Source organism: Chrysochloris asiatica, unplaced genomic scaffold, assembly GCF_000296735.1.
Source record: "Chrysochloris asiatica unplaced genomic scaffold, ChrAsi1.0 scaffold00076, whole genome shotgun sequence".
Lineage (NCBI taxonomy): Eukaryota > Metazoa > Chordata > Mammalia > Afrosoricida > Chrysochloridae > Chrysochloris > Chrysochloris asiatica.
In genome coordinates, this window is record NW_006408594.1 from 4,105,256 (window position 1) to 4,119,103 (window position 13,848).

The 13,848-nt window shown below is 56.4% G+C and overlaps 1 protein-coding gene across 1 annotated transcript; it reads right to left on the reverse strand.

The window, feature by feature from the left end:
- Positions 1-266: 266 nt before the first annotated feature.
- Positions 267-13,381, reverse strand: SH3BP1 (SH3-domain binding protein 1). The gene is made up of 18 exons (XM_006865204.1): positions 13,323-13,381; positions 12,109-12,151; positions 11,466-11,570; positions 10,375-10,451; positions 10,042-10,153; positions 9,799-9,875; positions 9,260-9,404; positions 8,746-8,814; positions 8,517-8,607; positions 8,061-8,206; positions 5,838-5,949; positions 5,406-5,487; positions 5,237-5,317; positions 4,439-4,555; positions 3,671-3,768; positions 3,186-3,369; positions 2,261-2,355; positions 267-664 (listed from the first exon to the last, which is right to left on the reverse strand). The coding sequence occupies exons 1-18, from the start codon at positions 13,379-13,381 to the stop codon at positions 267-269; spliced, it is 2,091 nt and encodes a 696-aa protein (XP_006865266.1).
- Positions 13,382-13,848: the final 467 nt, after the last annotated feature.

A 13,848-nucleotide genomic window follows, 5' to 3' on the forward strand; every position in this document is an offset into this window, starting at 1 on the left:
GCTCCCCTGCGACCCTGCCAGAGAGGGGGGAGTTGGATGTGTGGTCCCCGAAGCCCAGGAAGTACAAGGAGAAGAGTCTGGAAGGATACGGGGCTGTCCTGAGTCCTCCTCGCCTTGGGAGCCGGCCCAGCGGGGGGGCACTGAGGCACTTGTGGGCAAAGGCTGGAACCCTCACCCCTTGGCAGTGGTAAGGGGTGTGTCCTTCTTGGGGAGACAAGCTGGGGATACAGGGGGCCTCGGGGGCTGGTCAGGGAGGAGCCACCAGCTTAGTCGGTCTCTGAGGTGAGGCTCCTAGGTCGTGGCTGAGGGGGGACAGCTGAGGGAGAGGTGACCCTACTTACAGCCTCAGGGGCCCCCCTTTCCTCTGTGGCTGCCCCCACGTCCCCCTGCATAGGAATGCTCGAAGAGCCGGGGCTAGGGGAAGCTGGTCCAGGGGAGGCTGATGAAAGCCGGCTCTGGCGCCGGGCTGGCTGGGGGGGCATTGGGGGCAGTGGGGGTGGTACTGTGGGGGCCCGGAGGGTGCTGTTAACTGCCCGACGGGGCAGAGCCCGGGGGGTGCCAGGGCTGCCAGGACCAGGGGGTACGGGTGGGGCTGGAGGGGAGGAGCGAGTGCTAGAGACTTGAGGGGGCAGCATGGTGGGCCGGGCCGGCGCTGGGCGCTTGACTGTGGAAAAAGGAAAGGGGGAGGTTGAGCGCTCAGTCCTCCTGTGGTAAATCCCCCAGGCTCCCTCCCAACTCTGCTCCCCTGTGTCTGCCCTTCTTCCTGCAGTGGCTGGAGCCTCCTCACTCAGGTTTCTCTTCATGTCCCTTCACCTCTCAGAGGTCTCCCCCTGCCTAGTTACAGCAGAGACCTCCTGCACCCTGGTCTCTCCGTCACGATTTCCAGTTGTGGTTTGTTCACAGGACTTTTTAGCCCCTGACACGACACTAGCTCGCCCACTTGAATTCTACTTGATGACTGTCTTGGGTCTCAGGCTAGAACGTCAGCTCGGTGAGGTGGCAGTGCCAGGGCTGGGGGGATGCTGGCGCAGGGGAGCCCAGGTGTGTGAACTGAACACAAGACTGCAGCTTTCCCTCAAGCTATGGCACTTGGGTCCTGCTCACTGCTCTCAGAAGCCCACCAGAGCTCCCTGACCCAGCCCTTACACAGAGAAGGATAGGGTGAGACTGGCAGTGTGGACTTTGGTCCCAGTTCTGCCTCGGCCCACTGTGCGATCTGCGCTGAGTCACTTGTCCCCTGGGGCCTCAGTTTCCTCATCAGTAAGACAAGGTGGAAACCTTGACCTCCCAGTCCTCCCAAGGTGGTGACAGCCCTTGGAGCACTTGAAGTGTATGCTCAGGTGAAGGAATGCCCACCTTGCCCCGTCTCAGGAAGTGTTTCCGGTGGAGCCTGCTTAGCTCCTGCTGGCGCAGCGGCCCCTGCAACTGCTCTGGCGACTCGAAGTCTATGATCTACACCCAGGCCGGAAACGCCAGTGCCTCCAAGGAACAGGTAAAGACTGGCTCCCTGAACTCTTGGCCTTCTCACCTGTCAGACTTTGGAGCAAGCCGACAGGCGAGTGCAGCAGAAGTGCTGAGAAGGCACTAGGCTTCTTGTCCCCGCCACCTCCTCGCCTTCATTGCTCTTTGAAGGTCCCATCCTCCCTTTCACTGTGAGATTGCTGGGTTTGCTGAGGACCAGATGCATGCTCCTAACATTTGCAACGGTTACCATTTATTGAGCATTTACTATGTGCTAGGATCCCTGGTGTGGCACTATAGGGTGAGCACTGGACCATCAGGTTGGCAGTTCAAATTCAACAGCCGCTCCTCAGAAACCCTATACAGGATCACTATGAATTCGAACTGACTCAATGGCACTTAACAACTACAAGGCATGAGCCAAGTCCTCTCCTTGCATCTGTTTAATTCTCCAGATAGCCCTCCTTGTTGTTGTTAAGTGGTGTCGAGCTGGTTCCAACTCACAGCGACCCTGTGTAAGGTCTCCAAGGAGGAGCGGATGGATGGATTTAAACTGCTGACCAGTGGTGCACAGTCTAGTGCTGATCCACCAACACCCCACCAGGCGTCCAGACAGCCCTGCAAGTGAAGTGCCATTATTGCTGTCAGTCCACAGTGGAGGACACTGAGGACAGGGCCACACAACCAGAAAGACAGAGGCAGTGCCAACATCTGAATCCATAACCGCATCGACTGCTGGGACTGCCTGCCTCCTCTCCTTGACCACCGTGTCCCCCAGCCCCTCCCACAGCCAACTCACCCTTCCGAGTCACATCCTCTGCTGGGGCAGCTGCCTCTGGGGGGCTCCTGATGACCTTGGGGGAGGCTGGTCTCGGAGGGGCCTCAGACTCTGTCCTGCTCAGGGAAGGGGAAGGTCAGGTAAGGTAAGGCCTTACTATCTCCAGGACCTGTTTGCCATTGTCCTGTGACTGTGTGGGACGTGTCCCCAGACCTGGCCCTCTGGAAAGACATTTTGAGAATGAACAGGGTTCGTGTCCACTGAGCCCTTGAGAACAGTGTTCAGGATCCTCTGAGGACCAGGAGAGCGAACGCCTACTCAGATTCAGCCGTCATGGGGTCTGGGAGCCAGAGAGGGATGAGAAGCAGAGGGGTCCACATTCTTGTCTCACTTCGTGCAGGTCTCTGCTCAGTAGCCAACTGCTTAGGGAGGCCCTGCCTGACCCCACAGTGAAGCGGTTTTCGTCTTCTCCGCTAGCTGACTATACAGCTGGACTTTTATCAGTGTGTTTGTTTCTCATCTATGTCTCCCACCCTCTGGAAGGCAACTTCTCAGGGCAGCATTGATCTGTCTAGCTTGTGTGAGGAAGTTCATGGTTTGTAGTAGAGTGAACACCACCTGTGGTATGGAGGCTATATGATCTAAGTAAGCCAGAGGATCAAACCCAAGACTAGCCTCAAATAAGAATCTCCTTATTTCTCCAAATCCCAGGGCCTAAAACCATGCCTGGTACACAGTAGGTGCTCAGTAACTGGTCTTTCAACCTCTGAGGGAATAGGGCAGAGACCGGAAGGAATATCACCTGAGTCTCCACTCCACCGGGAAACCTGGCCATTGGGATAAATATACCATTAATCACATTTCCCCCAAAGCAGGTGGAAGTACTGAGAGATGATGCCTTGGGCTGGGGGGGGTCTATGGGTCATTTATGTCCCCCAGTTCTCACCTTTCTTTGGTAGCCACTGAAACTGGGGTTGGGGTTGGGGCTGGGGCTGGAGTTGGAGCCAGAACTGGAGTAGTGGTCGGGGTGGGCACAGCTGTGGTTGGAAGCTCCTCCGAGGCCGGCCTGTTTCCACCCTTGTCCTGGAGGGCGAGGTTCGAGAACAGGCCTGACATGTTGAAGTTGATGTCTAGAGACAAAAAGGAGCAAGTCTTAACCTTCAGAGCCTTCAGCGGCCTCTCACTTAAGCCAGTACCAGGGCCGCATTCCCTGTCCCCTAAAATGATTCTGACGTTAGCTTGCCTTCCCACTCCTACACGAGCCTTCAACAATCTCACCAAGTAGCTGGCCGCACGCCCATTTTACTGATGAAAAAGTAAGGCTCAGAGTGGAGAAACAATTTCCTGAAGACTCAGGGTGAGTTGGTGGAGGGCATGGGAGTGGGTAGAGGCAGGGCATGCTGGGATCATTCACCAAACCACGAGCGCTACCTTCAGGGAAGAGGGTGTCCGCATTCTGGATCAGAGCCTCGACCACGCCCACCACCTGGATCGAAGACACCGAGGCCGCATCCAGCTGAGCCTGGTCCCTGGGCCAAAACGGGAAAGAAAGCAAGTCACCCATTCAACACACTATAGCGAACCCCAGTTCTCTGTCTGGCTCTGTGCTGGACACAGGACGAAAGGAAGAATCCCAAAGACTCCTTGTTCTCAAAAAGCCCAGACCACTGGTCGACAGCAGATGTGTTGCTCACACGCTTCATCTCCCCCTTTGTTCTCCATGACAGACATCACTAGTCAATCACAGCTGTCTTCTCAAGTTCTCAGCTCTAGGCAATCCCTACCAATCAGCTGTACTCAGCACATGAGACCAAGTATTTCTGCCAACCATGGCCAAGCGAACAGAAATAACCCTTTATGCCTCACAGCACTCTCTAGCTTATAAAATATTTCCTGATCCATTACCCCATCTAATCATCAAAGCAAACAAAGTGAGGTCCAGTAAGTGACTCCCTTAGGCACTTCTCTGGAAGGTGGAATGGCGTGCTAGAACCAGATTTTGAGGTTCCCAGGTTTTCAAATATCCTGTGAAGCCATTACTGAGAATTCCTATCTCCAAAGCCCTGTGGGGTCCTCACACAGCCCAAAGAATAGAAGCTGCTGGAAACACTGAGGCCCAAAGCAACAACTGGCAGCAGGAGGTTAGGGTGAGCGCTGTCTCTCTTCTCTGCCCCTTTCCTCCAGCCTGTGGTCCCTCACCCTTCTTTCTCCGGCGGCCATAGCAGGTTGGGCCCCAGGACAATGGCGATGTTGCTGGGTGTCATCTTGTTTACCTCCTGCTCCTCAGCCAGCCGGGCCAAGAACTTCATCAAGTACCTGGAGGATGGGTGGTAGGTTTGGGTCAGGGTCACAGCATCTTGGGTCACAATCACCTCACCCATAAAAGCCCCAGCGGTGTGAGAATTTCCCAGCCTAGGGCTTCTGGAGGGGGAACTGCTCTAAAATACTTAATAGTTAGCCCAGCTGAGTGCCAACTATGTGCCAGGCACTGAGCTGAGAATCCTCCTAGGCACCGTAGGGGGCAGGGACGCTTCCATCTGTAGCTTCCAGGTGTAAATGCTGAGGCACAGAGAGGCTAACCGCCTGCCAGGCCACAGGGGCAGAGGTGAGGCTTGGAGCCTGGCATTCTGGTTTGGAAGACTCAAGGAAAGTGTTTATTTCGTGGTCCGGTAGAAAACATATGACTAGTACATTAAAGGTGTGTTTTCAGAAACGGTCCTCAGGACAAAGCAAAAGGAAGGATTTGAATAAAGAGTGAGTCCATTTCAATCAGGTATTTCAGAAAGTTGTAGTATAAAGTCAGGGCGGGCGTTTGAGGCGCCCTGCCCTGCCACCTGTCTTACCAAGGGACAAATAAGCTCCAAGAGGTACTGAGGTCTACCCAGGACACGCAGCATGGGGTGGCAGGGCCAGGACTCAAACCCAGGGCCTCAGGCCCTGTTGGGCTTTGGCCTCAGAGGAGAAAAAGGGGGTGCAGTGGGAGATGACTGGGCTCACCTGAGGTTGCTGAGGTTTTCTGGGGGCAAGCGACTGCACACTTCTTGGAGAGCTTCCAACCGGGCCACCGGCTCCTTCAGGCTGAGGAGGGGGAGCGAACTGGTGAACCAAGCCCAGGGCTACATCCCTCCAGCCTCCTTTCCATCTTCCCCAGGCCTCACACCCTCACCTGGCTGCCCTCATCCAATCGTCATAGAGGTTAAAGGTCATCAGGGGTTCTGGCAGCTCCCGTAGATAGGACTTAAGGGCACCTGATGGGGAGAAAGAGCAGGAGATCAGAGACAATTCCCCAGTCCCCCAACCCACACCTGGTCTTCGGCTCTCTCCACCTGGAAGGAACTTTCAGCCCTTGTTTATACTACAGTGTCTACGTCTGATCATTTTCTTGGGCTAGAGTCCCCTCTGAGTAAACGATGAAGGCTAGCACTCTTGTACCCAGAAAGCTGTATGCACCCAGTTTTAAAGTAATGCCGGGGGTTTATTATGGGCCCCACGTGAAACAGGAGCACTTAGTCGCAGTGTCTTGTCAGCAGACCACCAGGGTTGGTTCCAGTCAGTGGTGGGGCAGGCCCCTTGCCCCAGGGTCCCTTGGAGCAGTTACCTGCGACAGCGTGGTGATCAGAGCAGAATTCCTCTAGGCTGCCAGGGTCCAAGGCCATTGTCTGCTTGAGGCGCTTCAGCACGGAGGCCCCAGGGGCCAGGCGGAAGAGGCCCTGGTGGGAGAGGGAGCAGGTGAGGGCCACAGAGGGGCACTCGGGCTGCGAGGCCCTGGCTTGCTCATGGTCTGGGCTAAGTTCCTGGGCCTCAGTGTCCCCACCTAGCCTGCTGGGCAGAGCTTTCTGTGGCTCTTCAGTTTTTAAGCTCTGGGAATCTGAGCAAAGAGCAGGCTGGGAAATCTGGGAGGAACTGGGGGAAACAAAGAGTCCAGAGAAGCCTGAGTCAGTCTGTTTTCAGCTTCCTAAGAGTCCAGTGGTTGAGCTGCTAACTGAAAGGTCAGCAGTTTGAACCCACCAGCCACTATGCCAGAGAAAGATGAGACCATGTGTTTCCATAAAGATGTCCCGTCTCGGAAACCCAATGGAGCAGTTCCGCCCTGTCCTAGTCACTATGAGTGGGCATCGACTTAAAGACAGTGGTGACTACTACCCTCAGGATAGTACCAAGGGCTACTGTACTTGCTGTCAACCTAAAGGTTGGTGGTTTGAGCCCACCCAGAAGTACCTTGGAAGAAAGGCCTGGTGATCTTCGGAACAACCAGCCACTGAAACCCTGTGGAGCTCAGTTCTACTCTGACACACGTGGGATCCCCAGGAGTCAGTATCTACTTGACAGCAACAGGCCTGGTGTTTGGTTTAAGGCCTGTAACCGAGTGAATTGTGTCCCCATAAATTATAGGTCATAAATCCTAATCCCTGTTAGGATTAAATCCCATTTGGGGATGAGCTGTCTTTTAATATGAATGAGGCTGCATTAGTGTAGGGTGTGTCCTAAACCAATCTCTTTTGAGACAGAAGAGGTTAAACAAGCGAGTGAGTGAGCAGAGATGGGGGAACACAGATTAACACATGAAGACCACCAAGGGGCCAAAGAATGGAAGCTGAGATGCCAAGCCCTTCCCCAGAGCGAAAAGTCTGTCCCTAGAGCCAAGTCTGAACTCAGACTTCTAATCTCCTAAACTGTGAGAAGGACTCCAGGTGTAGCGCTGCAGGATCAGCACTGCACTGCGAACCATAAGGTCAGCGGTTCAAACCCACCAGCTCCTCCTCGGAAACACTATACAGGGTTGCTATGAATCGGAAACGACTCGATGGCACTTCACAACAGCAACAAACTGAGAAAATAAATCTCTGTTTGCCACCCCTTTGTGGCATTTCTGTGCTAACAGCACAAGAGAACTCAGAGAGGGCCTATCCTCAGGAGAGGCGTGGATGGTTTAACAACTTGGGGGCACCAGTAGGTTGCAGCGCTTGTTCTCTGGAGACACTGGTTCGGACGTCACCTTCTCACGCCACCTTCTCACGCAGCTGAACACATTTACCTTTTGACCTCTGTCTCACCCTTGTAAAATGAAGCCAATGAAAGCTCGCCCGAAGGGCACTGGGATAATTAAATAGAACAGGTAATGCCAAGGGCACAGAGCACAGTGCTGTTAAGAGTTGATCCGAACGGAATCACAGCGACCCCAGGTGTGTCCGAACGGCTCTGGGTTTTCAGTGGCTGTGATCTTTGGGAATCAGATTGCCAGACCTTTCTTCCAAGGTGCCTCTAGGAGGATTTGAACCACCCACCTCTTGGTTAGCAGCTGAGCGCATAACCATCTGCCTCAATCAGGGACTAAGCGCGTAGTTAAGTGGTGTTGAGTCGGTTTTGACTCATAGTGACTCTGTTTAGGGTTTCTGTGGAGTGACTGGCGGTCTAAGCTGCCAGCCTTGTGATCAGCAGTCCAGTGCTTATCAGCAGGACTCCCATTATGAGGGTGGTGGTTACATGCCGTGGAGTTGGAAACGACTCATAAGGACCCTGTACAGGGTTTCCGAGGCTATAAATCTTTACAGGAGCAGAAAGCTTCATCTCTCTCCCGTGGAACAGCTGGTAGTTTCGAACTGCTGACCTTAAGGTTCGCAGCCCAATTCATAACCACTACACTATCAGAGATCCTTCCTATTATGAGGGAGGTAGTGCCAACTCAGCAGTGGGCTGCCAGGCCTTCTCCCAGGTCCTGCGCTGGAATAGCAGAGTGACAGGCACCGGGACAGGCTAGTGTGGGGGAGAACAAGGATAGAATGAGAGCCGCAGGCCTGCCCGCCTGCCCCAGGGGACCCACCTCTTCCTTCATGCCCTCAGACAGCAGCATCATGACACAGGCCTCGATGGGCAGGGCAATCTCTCTGCCCAGCTCCTGCAGGTGCGTTCCCAACGACACCCCATACACCCTGGAGAAGGGGGCGGCCGTCATCGAGGGGGAGGGGTCTGCAGGGATGAGACACATCAGCGGCCCAGGCTCCTCCCACCCCTGGGCAGTCAGGGGCAACCCCCACACATCTTCTAGGGTTACTGTTTCCCACCCTACCATTCCATCCATTCACTTCCCTGTGTCTGTCCCCATCCACCTCCCTTCTACTTCCTATCAAGTCTCCAGCTCCAGCCCTGCCCGCTTCTTTCCATCCTCATACACCGGCCAGAGCCATCTTGCCATCCAAATCCAGTCCTCCCTTGCTCAGAATTGCTCATGACTCCCCAGTGCCCTGAGCAGCTAGAATTGGCCCGGTTGTGCCCATACCCATTTGGCGATGGTTCTCCCTCAGCTCAGTCAGGGCTGTGTCCAACGAGTTTAGGGACTTGCGGTGGTAATCAGCTTGAATCTCCAGGATCTGTGGAAAGCAGGGGATACCCCCAAGGAGCTGAGCTTTCTCCCCAAGAGCCCAGGAGAGCAGACCCTCCGTCCCAGCACCTCCCAGGGCATCTCAGTGTCCATCCTGAGCTCCAGGTGGCTGTGGTCTTAGACTCACTTGGATGAAATAATTGGCATAGGTGTCTTCCTTGGTGGCAAAGTGATACAGGTCGGCCAAGTACTCATCCTGGGCAGAGAGAAGAGGGCTAGAGTGGCAGCAGGTTGCAGTCCCAGAGAGGAAATGAGGCTCAGAGGGGTTGGTAACATGTCCAAGGTACTTGGAGCAGGCCACAGGAACCCCCTGGAACTTTCTTGAGCACTTTTATGGCCTTTAGCTCTCACCCAGGTCCACACTGTCCACACTTCACTCATTTCCTCAGTAAAGACCATTCATTCATACGACAAACACACCAAGGCTCTGCTGGACAGACCAAGTTCTTTCTGCAGTGTAGACAGATTACGGCCAACTACATGAACCCTAAAGTCTGTGGCTTGGATTCAAATTCTGGCTCTGCCGTTTCCTATTGGGAAGGTCATGTTTTCCCTGAGCTTCAGTTTCTTCACCTGTGAAATAGAGACAGTTCCCACCCTGCCACCAACCCCCCACAGCCAGGGAATCCCCAGTGCCTCACCTTGCACTGCTCCACTTTCCTCTTCAGTTCTTCCTCCTCCTCCTTCAACATTTCCACCTTGTTGGCTGAGGTGTTGTGGCTGTAACTGCCCGGCATGTTACCTAGGGCTTGACCACCGCTTGAGTTCTTGGCTACCTGACTGAGCCTGGAAACAGTTCCAAGGTGGGGTGGTTACTGTCCGTGCTGCACGTCCAGAGCCCAGTGTCCCCTAGCTGCCCCACACACACCTGAGTGCACAGATTCTGGGATTTGTAGACACACAGTCCCACTGCCTGAGCCCAGTTTGGGCCATGATTGGCCTTGGGGCGCCCCCTGGTGGCTGCCTTAGTGACCACAGCCACCCAGCTCAAGAGTGGAGGATGGGGCCCTCTGGACATACAGAAGTGTGGGATAGTTTATGGTTACCCTGGGTGTTGGGGCTACCCTAGCACCAGCTGGCACAGCACATGTACAGAGGCACCCTGGCACATACCCTTAGCACATGTTCTCATGGATGGGATGTTTGAAGGAAGGCTGACCCAAGAGTGGACCCCACCTACCTGCTCTTGAGGGTGTTCCAATCAGACACCAATTTCTGCAGGCTTTTCTTGTGCTTGAGGATGGCTGGCAGCTCTTCCTGGGGGCGGGGGTAGGCATGGGGGAGGGCTCAGTGGCTAGGGGAGGCTGGGGCTAGAGGGGGGGGAGTTAGGGGCGGGGGGGGGTGGGGGGGGGCTCAGTGGCTAGGGGAGGCTGGTGCTAGAGGCGGGGGAGTTAGGGGTGAGGGCGGGAGTGGGGGGGGTCACCTCACTCAGCCTGCTGAGTGGCTGTAGGACATCCTTCTCCAGGGCCATCTCAAACTCGGCCACGATGCAGGCCAGCTGATTCTGAATGGCACAACTCATCTCCAAGGCCTTCCTGTGGGACACAGCATGGTAGAGCCTGCCCCCGCGGCAGCACTCCCTGGCACCCCTCCCTATTACCTCCTGCCCCTCCTGTCTCTGCTGTGTCTTCACTGAGGCACCCTCTCTGGCCTGGTCACCCTCCAGACAGGATGCACTTGCTGATCTGGACCCCTCCTAGCCCAGAGCTCATCTTGGTATCCCCGGGGGGATGCCAGGCCCCACCCTGGAGCTTACCCCATGCTAGAGTCAGGGTCCAGCTCCTTGAAGCTCTCGGCCATCGTGGCGGACAGAGCCATGAGGGGCAGTTTCTTCTGCAGGGAGGGAGGGGGGCAGGGCTGACGTGAACGGGAGCATGTGTGCACACGCCTGTTCAGCCTCTCTACCCTGCTGAGCAGCCACTTGGAAACAGCCCCACCAGATGGGCTGGGGAGAAGTGAACCCAGGAGGCCCACAGTCACAGCAGAGGGGGAGAGGAAACAGCATGGTGGACTGCCTATCTTTTGGTTAGTGTATCACTCAGGAACTCCCTTCCTCCCCTTGAGAAGCCACTTAGTGGGCAGGGAGGAATGAGCAAGCCCCATCCCAGAGGGGAGACTAAGATCAGAGAGGTCAGAGAGCTGGCCTAAGGTCACACAGCAGAGGGAGAATGTAAGAACTAGCCTTGGGCATTTGTGGCTGACTTGACTACTGCTGAGCTCCAAATCCTCCTTGGTCCTCCACAAACGCCCCCTAATCCTTAGATTCCCTCCCCAGTGCTCCAGCCAAAGTGAACTGTTGATTCATCCTAACGCATGCTCTACACCGACCCACCTAGAGCATCAGCTTTGGGATCAGAGAGCCCAGGGTTCACATTCTAACTTTGATATTTGCTAGCTGCATGACCTTGGGTAAGTAACTCGAACTCTCTAAGCCTGTTTCCTCATCTTTAAAACAGGTCTGGCTAATTAAGGTAGCTCTCTCCTTGGGCGGCTGCCAGAATTTCGAACATGTCTTCGCATCAGTCTAGCTAGCAGTGATGAGTCTGTTAATTGATAATGGTGACCATCATTTAAAACTCGGCTCAAATGTCACTTCCTCCAGGAAGCCCAGCAGCTGCCCCAACTGATAGAGTCAGCCCTGGGGACTGATTGGACAGAGAAATCCAGGTGCTGCCAATGGCCTTTCCTTGTGCAGAGGGAGGTGGGGTCCAGAAGGGACTGAGAGGAGAGATTGCCCCAGGGAGCCTCCCAGACCTCACCTCGATTCCCTCTTGGAGAGAGGGGACACGGCTTACCCCAGTGGTGAGGTGCAGCACCCAGGTCCCCTTCCTGGGCACCCCCACTCACCACCCGTTTGTCCATGTCTGCCCCGCTCTGGCCCTGCAGACAAGCCTGCAGCCGTTTGTGGACATTGTGGGCGGCTCGTTTGGCTGGCTCCAGCCGCTGCTCCACCTGGGAGAGGGTGCAGGGAGCTATGAATCAGAAGAGGTGTGGCCCCCTACTCCAACTATTGATGGTGGTACTGCTGAGTCGAGTACAATTGCCCCATAGCAATTTCTAAACAGGAGTCCTGGCGTGATAAGCACTGGACTGCTAACCACAAGGTCAGTAGTTCAAACCCATCAGCCGCTCTTTGGAAACCTATACAGGACAGCTGCTGAGCTCTAAATCCTCCTTGCTATTAGTCTGAACTGACTAAACAACAATCTTTGAGAACAGCTTGCCAGATCTTTCTCCCATGGAGCCACTACGTAGGTTCAAACTGCCAACCTTTTGGTCATCAGTTGGGCACTTAACCAGGACTCTTTCCACCTTCTGTCTATCCTTTTCCAAAGCAGGAATCACCATTCCCTTCCCTCCTCCTGGGGACCCAGGGCCAACAGCCTGGGGAGTGACTCCACCCAGGTCCCCAACAGCCCTCCCCGCTGTTCTGACAGCTGCTCAGGCCTGCCCTCCTGTGTGCTGCCCGCCCGCCAGCCCAGGCATGTACCTGCAGCAGGTCCTCACCCAGGAACTCGGCAGTCTCCGGGGTGCTGTGGGGGGAGACAGAGCCTCTGTGGGGTTGGCCTAGGTTAGGGGTCCTCTGCCTCCACCATGCCCCCCTCGGCAGGGCTCCTGGACCCCAGTTGCTTCCAGTGACTTTCCCAGGTAGGGCCCCACCCTGGGTGGCCCGTTTGCCTCATCCCAGTCAGAGCACATTCCACAGGGCCGGAATAGGATTCAAGGCTCTTTCCTCCTCCGCCCAGGGCTGGGCCCTGAGAAAGGGTTACTGAAACTGAAGAGGGGTCAGGGGAGCCACCCCAGGGCCCAGCTTGGGGCAGAGGGATGCAGCTTCTCACTTCAGCCCATCCCCCAAATCCTCAGCTCAGCTGCCAAGGCTAACCCCAAGAACGGGAAGTGCAGGAGCTGGGATTGCTGGCTTGTCAGCCTCAGGGGCCCACTTGGACACCTGGGGGCACTTAGGCCCAGAGCAAGGCGGCCTGATTGGCGGTCTCAAGATGGTGTGAGTCTAGGAGCATTGAGGTCTCTGGACACCCGGTCCCCTCCTGAGCCCTGAGAAGGGGAACTCCCATGGCTGGGGGGTGGAAAGAGAAGGCAGGCCCTCAAAGGTTCCCCGAACTTCCGGCCTGCGCTCCCTGGCTCAGGGGCTGAGGGGGAATGCAGGAGAGCTGGGGGTGGTTCCACCTGCGTCTTGGAAAAGCAGAAGCTAGATAGAGAAGCAAGAGGCCTCTGAGCTAGGGGTGGAGGTGGGGGGACGCACCGGGGCAGGCCAGCCCCGCCTCCCAACAGCCCAGGACCGTTCTCCTCCCCTCCCCCAGGCGCTGAGCCCTAATCTCTGCTGCCCCCTCCCCCATTCGGCCACCAGCGATGGTTAACTGTCCCCATTGACCGGAGGGGACAAGTGAGGCCAGGAGCATGGTTCACTCAGAGATTGATGGAGGAGGAAAGACACAGCGTCTTGGTCAGAGTGTTTTCCCCGCCTGCGCCCCTTCCGATCAGAAATGGGGGCGCCTCTTCTCCCAAAGTCCCACGCCTGGCCCCCAAAGCTGCCTGGGAGGTGGCGGGGGTGGTGGTGCGGGGGAGAAGAGCAAGGTTCTGATGGGTCAGAAGGTGGCTGTCCAGATGTCCCAGCTTCCCCACCTCCGGCGTCCTCTCACCCTCTACCCGGCTCAGGTCCCGCGGAGTGGGGGCGCTAGCACTCACCGCCCCAGGGTGCCCGTCTGGGCCAGCTGCCGCATGCGATGCAACTGTCTCTTCATCATCTTGGGACCGGGCTGGGGGCTGGGGGCTGGGGGTCGGGGTGGGGGTCGAGGCACAGCAGCCCCCGGCCCAGCTTGCCTCTGTCCGCAGCGCCACTCGGCCCGGATGGGTGGGCGGCGCGCTGCGCTTCCTGGGCCGCCGCCGCCGCAGCAGCGCTGTCCCCTCCCCGCGCCGCCCGCGACTCCGCCCCCGGCCCCCAGGTCACTCCTCTCGCCAAGTTTGTTTGCTCCCTTTCCCCCTTCTTCCGGGTCCCCCACGACCCTGCTGCTTCACCCCGTAAGTGTCTGTCCAGTCGGCCACTTGGCCGACCGCAGGTTGTGTGTCCGTCTCCTCCTTCCGCCCCGCCCCCCACGGTGGCGGGAAGCAGGTAAACCACTTCTGCCACTGCGCCCGTGGGGCCTCCCAGGTTCCTGCCCCTGCCTGCCTGTAGGTCCTGGGTATAAATAACCCTTAAACCCCCTAAAGGCGA